The 13,632-nt window shown below is 32.5% G+C and overlaps 1 protein-coding gene across 1 annotated transcript in view; it reads right to left on the reverse strand.

Moving 5' to 3' along the window:
• The window catches only part of CCDC91 (coiled-coil domain containing 91), a 350,703-nt gene that overhangs the window by 165,341 nt on the left and 171,730 nt on the right, over window positions 1-13,632 (reverse strand). The window contains 1 exon segment of the mRNA XM_019452336.2: window positions 1,908-1,985. Coding sequence (XP_019307881.2) covers window positions 1,908-1,985 — 78 coding nt within the window.

Here is a 13,632-nt window from a genome sequence, read left to right on the forward strand (position 1 = left end):
AAGAATATATCACTTAATACACTAAGAAAATTATATAAATTCCAGTATTTTAATTCTTCCCACCCTTAGCCATAAGGGAAAAAAAAAGATGATAGTTCAAAATAGATCCTATAGTTTTACCCAACTCAAAGCTGGTTTATATTAGAAGGACTAAAAATTCACTATTATATAAAAAAAAAAAAGAGTCAGTAATCACAGCGGCAAAAACCTGAATGTCTCAACAATGGCACCAGTTTCTACTTTGGGTGTGGTCACAAAAATCACCTTTCACGTCCCAAGACATAACTAACTAGACTATTTACCTTGAGTTTAAAAAAAAACAAACAAACAAGTGCTTTCAGTTAAAATAATTCTGGATCTACTTCTTTTTCTACTTTTATTCAAATGACTTGTTACAAGAAGCTTTTTGAAAATAAATTATTAGCTAACTAAAATGACATTTTTCCTGCCAAATCCAACAATGAAGGTTAATCAATAATAAAAAATTTCTGTATTTCACATGTGGTAGAAGGATTTTAAAAAAAATTGATGCAGTAATGAACAAACACAAACAAAAAACGAAATGCTTACCTATACAGGTAGAGTTAATTATGGTATACATATACTGTGGAACACTATTGTATGAAAAAATAAAGTTGATACATACTGATACTAAAATATTTCCAAGTCATAGTGAATAAACACAGAAACAAAAGAAGAGACTGAGTGGAATAACATTTTCTGTAAAACCAAATAAAAAAATTATATAACATGATATTATATATAGTATATATACTTATGTGTATATATATGTATATATATATGTATATATGTACATATATACATATATATATGCATATATGTACATATATACATGTATATATATGTGTGTATATATATATGGTATGATAGTATATATACTTATGAAAAAATGGAGAAAAACCTTTAGAAAGATACACATCAAACACTAACAGTGGTTACCTCTGGGGAGAATTGTTTGAATTTGATTTCAACAAGAACACATTCCTCATGACACAACATGAAATTTAGGGGGAAAAAGATTTTTTTTGATAAGTTATTACAACACCAGTAAGAGAAAATTAGGTTCACAGTATTAGTTCTTGACACAAAGTGAACTAGGAGGCAAATTTACATCCATCAGACACAACTAATGCACAAACTCTTTAAAGTTCAGGTCATCTTGAAAGTTTGCAACATACCAGTCCTCAGTTTGCTTTAAATGAATAAGCTTATGCAGACCCAGAATCAGAGAGTAATATTGTATATGTCCCTGATACTGACATTATCATGATTTCTGTAACAATATTCACAACAATATTTTTAAAGTTTATTTATTTATTTGAGAGAGAGAGCGAGGAGGGGCAGGGAAAGAGGGAGAGAGAGAATCCCAAGCAGGCTTCCATGCTGTCAGTGCAGAGCCCAACACGGGGCTTGATCTCATGAACCATGAGATGATGACCTGAGCTGAGATCAAGAGTCGGATACTTCACTGACTGTTCCACCCAGGTGCCCCACGACATTTTTTTTCTTAATCCCCTTCACCCACAATATCTATCAGATTTATATCATGCCTTTTTTTTTTCTAAAAGAGGTAGAACCACAGCAAGGAAAAAATCTAATCTAGCAATTAATTCTACAGTATTTTGTTCTTGAATTTCTTCAGCTTCAGATTCTATATTCTTAAAAAATTCCACAACTTCTCAAATGCAGAGCAACATCTAGCATTACCTTTGTAATCTACTAAGTATATTTTCAATTAACACATCAGTCAATTGAAAGGAATTGTATACCAAAATAAGACTACTGTAATTTTATAATTTGTGTATGTTTGCATATGCCTATGTGTATAAATGTTTTATGAAAGTATGCTAAAGTTTAAAAAAGAAAACAGACTCCCAAATCTCTACCTTATATTCATCCACAATAATGCTGAGAGCTTCATGACCAGCTTTCCTCATGTCTTCCAATTCTTGTTTATGCTTGTCCTGAAAAACAAAAACAAAAAAATAAACCATGATTTGTTCTTTCGTTTATAAACTAAAACCACTGACTTTTGCATTCATGAATGACTGAGTGGTTTGTGGCACATCAATGCTTTGGCTAAAAAAGAGAAAAAATAAACTTCTGTGTAAAAGTATTAGGGAGGACTGAAACAATGAAAACTTACAGCGAAACAATAACTGAGAGAGGAAAACCATACTCAAAAATGAGAAAACATAAGGCAATGGGATTGTCTCTTGGAACATTTGGCAATTCTGGACTTGAATCAAGAGACAGGAAGGCCTGTGTTACTTCAATGAGCTTGGGCTTCTACATATTTTTTATTACTTCTCCAGTAATATATGTATACCAGTAGTTTAATACATAACAAAGTTGGAGAACCACTGGATTAGGGTGATCACCTCCTCATTCTACCTTCTTAGGAAAGGAAAGGATGAACTCTCTTTGGAGAATGTTAATATCCTACAAAGACTTTCTAATTTTTCAAACACTCTGAATAGCTTTCAATACAAAAGTATCAGAGAGATGACAACAGATGAGACCAAAAACACAGAAAACACAAAGACCAAAGGAATAGGCCCATGGAGGATTTATATATTAGCTATCAAAGAGTTTAAAACATCTATGATTCATATGTTCAAGAAAGTAGAGGAGAAATAAAGAAAATTGATAGGATACAGATTTTCAACAGAGAACTGGAATTCATGAAATAGATATTTTACAGCTGAGAAATATGCACTATTAGTAACTCAACAGATGAGGTAACAGTAAATGAAACACAGCAGAAGGGAGGATTATAGACCTAAAAGATGGGGCGGGGGAAGAGACTACAATAAAAAGAGAGGAAAAAACTATGGAAAACACAAAATACAAAACAAAACAAAAAATACAAAAAAAAAAAAAAAAAAAAAACCACCAAAAAATGAAAGCATTTAAAACAACATGGGACAGAGTAAAAAGATTAAATAGACACGTAACAAAAGAGAATCTTTAAAAAAAATAATCCAAATTAAGAAAAAAAGGGAAATGCAGTATGATGATAAAAATAAAATTGAGAAAAATTAAAAAATGCGAATTTCCAACATCATACATGAATTAGGATATTACATTTACCTACATATACTTCTTTTAAAAAACATTAAGATACTATACAATATTTCAAAAAATTAAATTTTAGATAAAATTTAAAATCTCCTAGGAAAAAGCACAACTTATCAAAATTTTTAAAAAGATGAAATAAAAAATCTGAATAGTCCTATATACCTAAGAGAAACTGATGTTGCATTAATGTAAAAAAACAAAAAACTTCTGACCAAGAATTTCTAAGACGAGATTACTTAACAGGTGATTTTAATAAACATTTAAGAAAGAAGTAACAGGGGCGCCTGGTGGCTCAGTCGGTTGAGTCCGATTTGGGCTCAGGTCATGATCTCGTGATTCATGGGTTCCAGCCCCGCATCGGACTCTGTGCTGCTAGCTCAGAGCCTGAAGCCTACTTTGGATTTTGGGTCTTCCTCTCTCTGACCCTCCCCTGCTCGTGCTCTGTCTCTCTCTTGCAAAAATAAATAAACATTAAATAATTTTTTTAGTAAAAAAAATTAAAAAGAAAGAAGTAACAAATCTTACACAAACACAAACTCTTCCAGAGAGTAGGAAATGAAGCAATACTTCCTCACATATTTTATTAGGACAGTATATCCCTTATACTAAACTCTGCAAAAATATTTAAAAGAAACTAAAATTATGAACCATTCTTTTACGAATATAGAAATTCTAAACAAAGATTAAAATTCTAAACAAAGTATAAGCTAATTGACTCTAGCAATATATTACTAGAATAACACATGTCAACCAAGTGGGATTTATTTTAAGAATATCAGGTTGGGAGAAGTGACATACAGAATTTCAGGTTTGAATCACAAAAACCTCCCACACAAGTCTTCCACACTGCCTTTCTTCCCCTACTTGCTGGTGGATGTGAATGCCCAAGATGACAATGAAAGCCAGGTTCTGCAGATGGCACAGCCTCTGCCAGCTTGTAACCCTGAATGACTGCATCATCACCCTGATGGGCTGTGAGAGAAAATTAAACTTCAACTATATTTAGAATGAAAGATAATGCCAATAATTTTTGTCCATTTACTGCTGCCACTTGCTCATTCATCATCTCCCCTCATTTATTATACCTTACTGATTTAACAGATTCTCTTTCATTATTAACATCTAATCCCCCGTTTCTGGTACATCCCTTTATATACCTCAGTGTAAATAAATCACTATTTCCCAAAACTGCCTAAACACAAAGAATCACCAGAGGCACTTGTTATAAATACAGACTTTTGTTGCTACGATTATCAGTCTATGGCTCAGCAATCTTTCTGAAGTCATTTTTCCATCTCTATGAGAGTTATTTTACTAAACACTAATAATAGTCCAATTACTTGGTTAAGCAAGTGATACACTATTTACACTAAAAACAAGCAAATAAATAAGAGTATCACTACCAACTCATCACTTTGGATCTCCCATTCATGTCAGGGTATCTCACAAATAATATGTGACTGTTTCATACAAGGACTTAGGGAGGACAAAAAGCGTCAATCCATGTGCTAAATATTAACACAGATTTTTCTCTTTTCAAGATTAAAAAAATGTAAATAGTAATAGGTATTCTGACATCTTCTTTCCATATCATAGTGGATCATCTCAGGCAATTCTTGGGATGCTTATGTTCCACTTTCAGGCCAAGGATTTAGGAGAAGCTCATACAAAATAGGCAACTATGGTCAAACTATGGACATGAACAGCATATATTAACATATTAAACTTCAGACAAACCGAGAAGGAATTATGTTGAACTTTACCAAAACCAGCATTTTCCAAACTTAACTAATAAAATAAAAATTTACTTTTTTTCTCTCTTGACAATGCCTATTACTAACTAGTCTCTTCAGTTTAAAATTCAGAAAACTGGGAACCAAAAAAGTCAAAAGCCTTAGAGTTAATTGGACTGAGCAAAGCAAATTACCCTAGATCCACTAAGTAAAACTGAGAAGGTATTCTACTTTCACCTAATTAATTACAAATTAAAGATGAATATGAACCATTTCAATTATCAGGTTTGATAATTCAATAACTATAGTCCTGAATAATGACACAAATCATTAATTTAAAAAAGTACTGATGTGCTTAAAAAAAGCACAGAGTACAATGTACTGAGCAATTCATATAAAAGGTATTTTCTTAAGAGACATAAGTAACCAAAATGTTCTATGACATTACATTTTAAATCACAATGAACATTTTATCCATGGCTGTATCTTCTAGAGAGAAGGAATTATCTGGATTATGCTGAAAATTCTCATTACTGACATAATGGGTTTCGATAATCATTTTACATATCAGAACTAAAATTTTGACTATTATATTCAATATGTACTTCATAATTTTTAAATGATATGGAGATATTCAGTAATATTCATCATAAATCAAAGTAGAAAATGTAGATTCTCCCAAGTACTATGAATATACAGTTACTGATGACCTAAAATTTTCCCAGATGCCATTGTTTCATACCAAATTTTCTCAGTAAGCATCATATTTAATTTATACAATTACTAAGTGCCAGACTGCTGACTTTGGGAATAAAAAGATGATGAAAAATATAATAGTTATCTTCAGTCTGATAACCTAAAAGATTGAGTAACAGTGTTAGATTAATCCAAAACCAGATAAATACAAGAAAAGTACAAAACAATGTGCCTTATAAATATAGATGTAAAACTCTTCAATAAAATAGCAGCAAACAGAATCCAACAGCATTTTAAAAGGATTATGCACGAAGGACCATGTGGAATTTATCTCATGAATGCCAAGGTGGTTCAACATACAAAAAGCAATCCATTTAATATACTATATTAAAAAAAGGGGAAAAAAACCCACATGACCATCTCAGTATGCAAAAAAAACAGTCACAAGATCAAACATGTTTTCTTGATAAAAATAGTGAACAAACTAAAAAGAGGAAGCAACATCCTCAACCTATCTGATAAGAGGCATCTGTGCTAACATCATACTATTGGCAAGAGACTAAAAGCCTTTCCCTTAACATCAGAAACAAGATAAGGATGTCCACTCCTAACACTTCTATTTTACACTGTACAAGGCATTAGGCAAGAAAAATAAATAAAATATAAATAAAAGGTATCCTAAGAAAATACTAGATTAGATGAAGAAATGCAACCATTCCTATTTTCAGAAGACATGTTTTTATATATACTAGAAACTACAGAATTATTAGATCCAATAAACAATAACTATTAGGCCTAATAAACAGGTTAAGCAAAGTTATAACATAAAAGGTCAACACAAAAATCATGTGTATTTCTACACATTTGCAATTCCAAACATGAAATCAAGAAAAAATTTCTATTTACAATATCATGGAAAAAGTACCTAGGAATAAATTTTACCTAAGAAATACAAAACTTTTACATTAAAAACTACAAAAAAATTGTAGAAACTTAGTAAGTGGAAAGATATCCTGTGTTACTGGAATGGAAGACTTAATGTGTTGTGACTAATCTCCAAATTTATCTATAGATTCAGTACAATCTCTACCAAAATTCTAGTGGCTTTATTTTACAGAAACAGACAAGCTGATCCTAAAATTCACATAGAATTGCAAGGGATTATGAATAGCTAAAACAATTTCGAAAAGATGAGCAAAGTTGGAGGGTTTGTGTTTTCCATTTCAAAACTCAGCACAAAGCTTCAGTAACCAAACAGTGTGGTACTAGTATAAGGACAGGGATTTAGTTCAATGGAAAATAGAAATGAAGATCCAAAATAAGTGTATATGTCTATAATCAACTATTTTTACAAAGTAACAAGGGCAATTCAATAGCAAAGAAATAATCTTATCAACAGATGATGGTGGGACAATTGAATCCACACAAAAAGTAATAAATCTGGAACCCCACTTCAATGATATATAAAAATTAACTAAAAATGGATAAATCCCTGAATATAAGAGCTAAAACAAACTCTTGAAGGAAAAATAGGTGCATATCTTTGTAATCTTGAATTAGGCAATGGTTTCTGAAAATAAGTCACCATGAGCACAAGCAAATAAGAAAAAAAAACCACATCAATTAGATTTCATCAAAATTTAAAGCTTTTGTGAATCAAAGGACACTAATAAGAAGGCAAAAAGGCAACCCGCTCCATATTTGCAAATAATATATTTGATAAAGTTCTAATATCCAGAATATATAAAAACAAGTCTCATAACTCAGCAACAAAAAGATAGACAAATTTTAAAATGGGTAAAAAACTAAATAGATATTTCTCCAAAGACACAAATGCCCAACATCATTAGCTATTATGGAAATTCAAGTTAAACCATTCAAATCCACTAGGATAGCTGTAACACAAAACAAAGAAAGTGTCAGCAAGGAAGCGAAGAAACTGAAACAGTCACACATTGCTGGTGAAAATGCAAAATGGTGCATCCATTATGCAAAAGAGTATAGCAGTTCCTCAAAAAATTAAATACAGGGTTACCAAATATCCCAGAAATTTCACCCCTAGTTATACACCCAAGGGCAGTGAAAACATACATTCGCACAAAAACTTGTACACAAACGTTCATCATGACGTAATTAATAATAGCCAAAAGGCAGAAACAATGCAAATGACACCAATGGGCTGGATAAACTGCAGAATTATCCATGCAATAGAATATTATTCACCCACAAGTGGAATGAAGTACTCATACTTGCTATAACATGGCTAAACCTTGAAAACATTATGCTAAATGAAATACTCAAACACAAAAGCCATATATTGCATGATTCCATTTTATATGAAATGTCTAAAATAGGCAAACCCAGAGACAGAAAGTAGATTAGCAGTTGCTGGGTGCTGCAGGAGGGGGAATGAGGGGTAACTGCATAAGGGGTTTCTTCTTGAGGTGATAAAAATGTCTGGCAGTAGATATTAGTGACTGTTTAACAATATTGTGAATATACTAAAAACCACTGAATTACATACTTTAAAATGGCTTAAATGATGAATATTATATAATGTGAATTTTATGTTAATTAAAAAATTGATGAAAGAAAAAAATAGTATGTTTATGTCATTTTAATTTCTAAGCTGGGTGGTGTTTTATTTCTTTGATTTTGTATTCATTTATAATTTTGTTTCATTTTTATCAGAGAATGCTGGTTTTATTATTTTATTTTTTGGAATACATTGAAGTGTCAGGAAGATTCCTTATAAAAAGACCATTAGAATAACATTCTTTAAGTTTTTGAATGTTGAGAACCATTTGCATCTTTTAAAACTGAACATTAGTTAGCCATACATAAATCCTCAACTCACATCTTCTTCCCTTGAGTATTTTAATTGTGTTATATTATTTTTTGGCATGAAATTTGCTTTTTAAAAGTCTCAGATGGATGTAATTTCCTTTATCTTACATTTTGGTTGCCTAAAATTTATTTTCCAAACTGGGTGACTTTTGAGAGCACAGGGGTTAGTATTAATAATACTAGATATAATAATACAAGAATAATAGGCATAAATATGAACTGTCCTGGGCAAAATTATAAAAAGCAGAAGTGATTATATTTAAATATCTGAAATGTTCTTTGAAAGTTACTTTCTTTGAAGTCACTACAATATTTCTCACAATCGACTGTCTGGGGTCTATTCTCCAGATATGCATGTATACTTTCAAAATCTAAGGTGCTAGTCTTCTTTTATTTCCTGAAAGTTTGATTAATTTTGTTTCTTCATATACTTGTTTCACTTCTTCAGTTTTTCTTCTTCAGGAACTGCAGTTATACACATACTGGGTCCGTTTTGCTTATTTCTTATAATTATTCCTTTCTCTCAAATCCTTTCTTCATTTATTTGATATTTTTCTTTGTGCCATCTTTTATTTTTCTTTCTTCCTACAGTGCTGCACTCATTGTGTTATTCTTTCAAGCTTAGTCCTCATTTTGTGAGTTTTTTTAAAATTTTACTTCTCTTCTTGTGTTTGTCAGTTATCTCTTCTTATTTAACTGTTATCTTTTCTCATTTCTGAACCATTCTACTTCTGATTTATGTTATTCTTCAAAATGCTTCTATCTTTGTACATGGTCTCACCACAGTCCTTTTCTCTCCATGTTCCAACTGACTTTTAGGAAGAGGTTCCTGAATAAGGAATGAAATGGACCTAAACAACCTCCCTAGCTTTATAATTCTAGGGCTTCCTCTTCTACTGTTATTACAAGGTAATAAAATGTGCATGCATGAGTGCATGAGTGCGTGTGGTGTGTGTGTGTGTGTGTGTGTGTGTGTGTGTGTGTGTGTGTGTGTGTGTGTTTAATCAGGGTAGCCACTTCTGTACTTTCTGATCTCTGCTTTCTCTGAGCCCCTCCTCTACCAGTACCTGAACGTTCTCCTTCCTTTAGTGTGTTGTGCTACTCCTTACCATTTCCCTTCACCATGCACCTCTGTACAAGAAGGGTGCTTTCACCAGGTATTTACTTCCAAGAGAAATGAGGGCTCAGAGCACTCTTACAGTTTCAGGTGCTATCCTCAGATCTGTCTTCTAAGTCCTCTACTCTGTTGGCAATGGTTCTTCTGGGGCAGCAATTTCTGTCTGGATCACTAAGCACTTGGGACCATCCTAAACCCTCTTTATATTCCGCTGTGTTACTCTAGCACAGATGTGATAGACATATATGTCTCATTGTTGTCAATAGTTCAGCTCTATTGCTTAGGCTTTAGAATTCATTCAAACAAGTGTCATCTACTTGTTTTGTTGTTGAATACAGTACTTAAAACTTTTTTTTCTTTAAACATCTTAGTCTAATTTTGCAAGAAAATCTGATAAGATTCAAAAATCCTGCAGTCACTGCTTCAGCCATCATCATGCCAACTCTACCCCTTCCTTCTTGGAATATTTTGTTTACATGGTTCTCTTCCTATCTATTTCTTCTGTCTTTTCTGTTGTCTCCTTTTCACTGCCGTAACTTTGAAATGTAGAGGTTCCCTGGGAATCAGATCTCCTCTTTAACTTCTTCAACCTCTAACTGACCTTAAATTAATTTTATTACCTTAAATATTATCTATGTGCAACTCCTTAATTTATATCTCCAACCTTGTCATGGCTGATCCCCAGATATATATATCCGACTATGTATTAAGGTTTTCACATGGATATCTGAAAGAAATCCAAGTTCAATTCAGGAAGATGAAATTTTACTTGCCATTGAATATATGTATCCCAAATGATGCCCTGTATAAAGAAGAGAGGGAGTGGACAGGACTTGAAGGCCAAATACATTTGGGAAGTGAAAAAGGGGTTTCATTCTTCATCAAAGACAGAGAATTTTCTATCATAATAAGTATATTAAAAATGTATTTAAAACCTGGGTTTCGAAAGGGGGTTACTTAATAGACTAACATACATGTCTGTTAAGTGAATGAATGAGATTATGATCAACATTCTTTTCCTGATACAAGTTCAGCATATAAATTAACAAATATTTTTGGGCATGTTTCTTTACCTGTTAAATGACAGAGTTGGATTCAATCATTTTCTAAAATACCCTTCCAATTTTCTTCATGCTATTCTATGATACAGTATGCTAAAACTAGACCAATTGACCTCCCTTTGCTTACTTCAAAGTTATTGACCATAATCATACAACCACATTGTAACACAGAAGGCTGCCTAGTTACCAAAAGAAAACACAGGAATAACCAGATAGTCCTACATGGCCTGAAATTTTTATTTCAGAATATAGAGCCAAAAATTTACAACCTATCTTCAAAGTAGTCAAAACCAAATTTAACCACAATGATAACTTTCTTTCAAAATGTCAAACCCAAAAGCATCACTAGAAAGGGAAGATTCAGGAAAATGCTTTCACCTTAAATAAAATTATAGACTTTTTAAATAAGAAGAGACTTGAAAGGTAAGCCATTCCAATGCAGTCATTTTGTAAATGAGGAAACTGAAGCCTAGACAGGTCAAGTAGTTTGTTCAAGGCCACTTAGTTCTGTAAGGGCAGGGTGAAGCCTGAAAGAGATCTGCTGATAGCTCAAAGTTCACTGAAAAATATCCCATCAAAGACTGAACTAACTTGAGTATATTCCCAACTCTTTATAAAAGATTTGTTTTCTATGTAAAACTCAATAACACGCAGACTCATATGCCATAAGTCATGCATTCTGATTAAAGTATGGCACAAACTGGTTACTCTTGGTAAAACTTGACTTAGTTATTCATCAAATTATTCTGCCAACCAGAAATTTTGGTCTGACAAGAAAGGTGGTAAAGTAAGTTGCTTTTCAAAGATTATCAAAAGCACATTCCAACAATTCTCTACTACCCATAACCACTCCAGATAGTAGCTCCTTGGCAAAATTATTAAATACACATGAGTCTACTACCCTTAATATGCCTGGACATGATAGGTATTGAAAAATTATTTGTTGAATAAGTACATATATAAATAGGAACTATACAATTAACAAATATAAGTACTTCACACAAAAAAATGGGGTATTAGCCCTTTTTTTTATACTGATGACAAACTCATTTGGGGCATTTGAATCAAGATTTATACAAAAAAAATTTTAAAACTAAGCTTATGGCACAAACTGATAAACTTTTCTCAATTAACATTATATTATTGTTGGCCATTAACAAACCAAGTATAACAACCCATATTAATCACATCTAGTAAATGCACAGTAACAGGATCCTGTGCCACACAGATGGTTAAAAGCCAATATTTGATTGATGTATTTGGAATGACTTACTACAGTACTTAAAAAGAGAGAGAAGAAAGAAACAGGAAGGAAGGAATGGAACTTCAAAGACCAATTAACCATTATATTCTACCTATTAGAAAGCAGTTGCTTCTCACCTTCTAAATTCTTTGGCCAAGAGCAAGTCTATAATTAGAGTGAACATAATTTACACAAGGTAATTAATAATGTCTGATTGAGAAAGGTTTTCCAATATAGGCTTCACCACTTTCTCTGAAGCCACAAGATTACATCCCTTTCATAACAACTAATCAACTATATTGGATAAGGCAGCTATAAACACTTCCAGATATTCCAAAAGGAAATTTGCAGGGCAAGAAAGCAAAATAAAGATAATGGGATAACAACCAACCAATGCACTGAAAAGGTTCTGACTGAGAAATGGTCAGAACCACAACTAACACACCAAAATCTATAGAATCCAACACACCGAAGTAACCTAACTAACTATAAATGTCAGAGAAGCACAAATAAGAACAGATAATCCCATATGCATCTACTCTGTCAAAACATAACAAAAATGACAAAACACCATTTCTCCATCTCTCACTGACCCTATAGTTGACAATTACAACAGGCCTACTTAATTTCTTTAAAAAAGTAGGCTTCACTGGCATGACACAGCATTATACGACAAGAAGTCTTTCCCAATGAACAAATGCTTCATCTCTTATCTCCTCATTCTACTTCATTTCTTAGTCCCTCTATACAATGAGTAACAAATAACAGCCTATAACAAAATCCTTCAAAATGATACCAAGTCAATCCACAGACGAATTCAAATATTTAGCCAAACATAAAAAAGGAGAAAAAAAGTAACAAAATCATGTAAGAATCACTTTAAAGGTATAAAGTAGTATTACAAATGGAAATAGAGCACTTTCGCCATAGTAAACTATACCCAGTACTGAAACACATAGGTTAATATATCTGTGCTTTTAGCTTCAGATTCCCAAAATTTTTCAAAGAATTAGTTTTCAACTCTGGACCTAGCCCATTAATGGCTGCCTTAACACACTATATGGATTTCATCAACAAACAGATTCCAAAACTATCAGCTTTGCTAAATCCTCTCAATCAAAAACAAGATAACAAAAACTCCTTATGGAAGTTTCCAAACAAATACAATGATGAAGGTATGCAAAGAAACTCACACTTTATTCACACTACCAAAGAAGTAATTGAATTTTCTATACCCTAACTTACAAAACCATATGTAACAATATTATGTCCATGTCTAAACCAAAACTTGAAGGAAAGGAATTAGCAGTTAGAAAATTAAGAATACATAAGCGGGTCACACCTAATTCATCACTCTGGATATGAAAACAATTACCAGTGAAATTCATAAAAGAGGATCATACATTTACAACAGTGCCATTATTGTTGTCATTATCATTTCTCCATTAGCACATCTCTTCTACCAATGGCAATCTGTTCAAGAATTGTCAAATTCTGCACAGCCTGAGAATAATCGCCTCTTGCATAACTCTGGCTAAATTCCTGGCTAATTTGTTGATTGGCCTGGTCCTATTCCAACTGCTACTTCAATGCCACTTTATTATTTGCTCCAATAGGAAAGGTATAAACTCCACTCTGCACCAGATTTAAAAGAAATGACTATTTATCATCAACTTTGTTAAAGTTATGAAAAACAAAGTGCTTTGAGAAGCAGATGAACAAAACTAACTCAAGCCAAGCAGGGGAAAAAAGAAGGAAGCGGAAAGGAGGGAAGAGAGATGAAGGAAAAGAGGGAACAAAGGAAGGAGAAAGGCAAGGAGAAAGGAAAGAACA

This window comes from Panthera pardus, unplaced genomic scaffold (assembly GCF_024362965.1).
Source record: "Panthera pardus isolate Hobbes unplaced genomic scaffold, ASM2436296v1 HiC_scaffold_6, whole genome shotgun sequence".
Classification (NCBI taxonomy): Eukaryota; Metazoa; Chordata; class Mammalia; order Carnivora; family Felidae; genus Panthera; species Panthera pardus.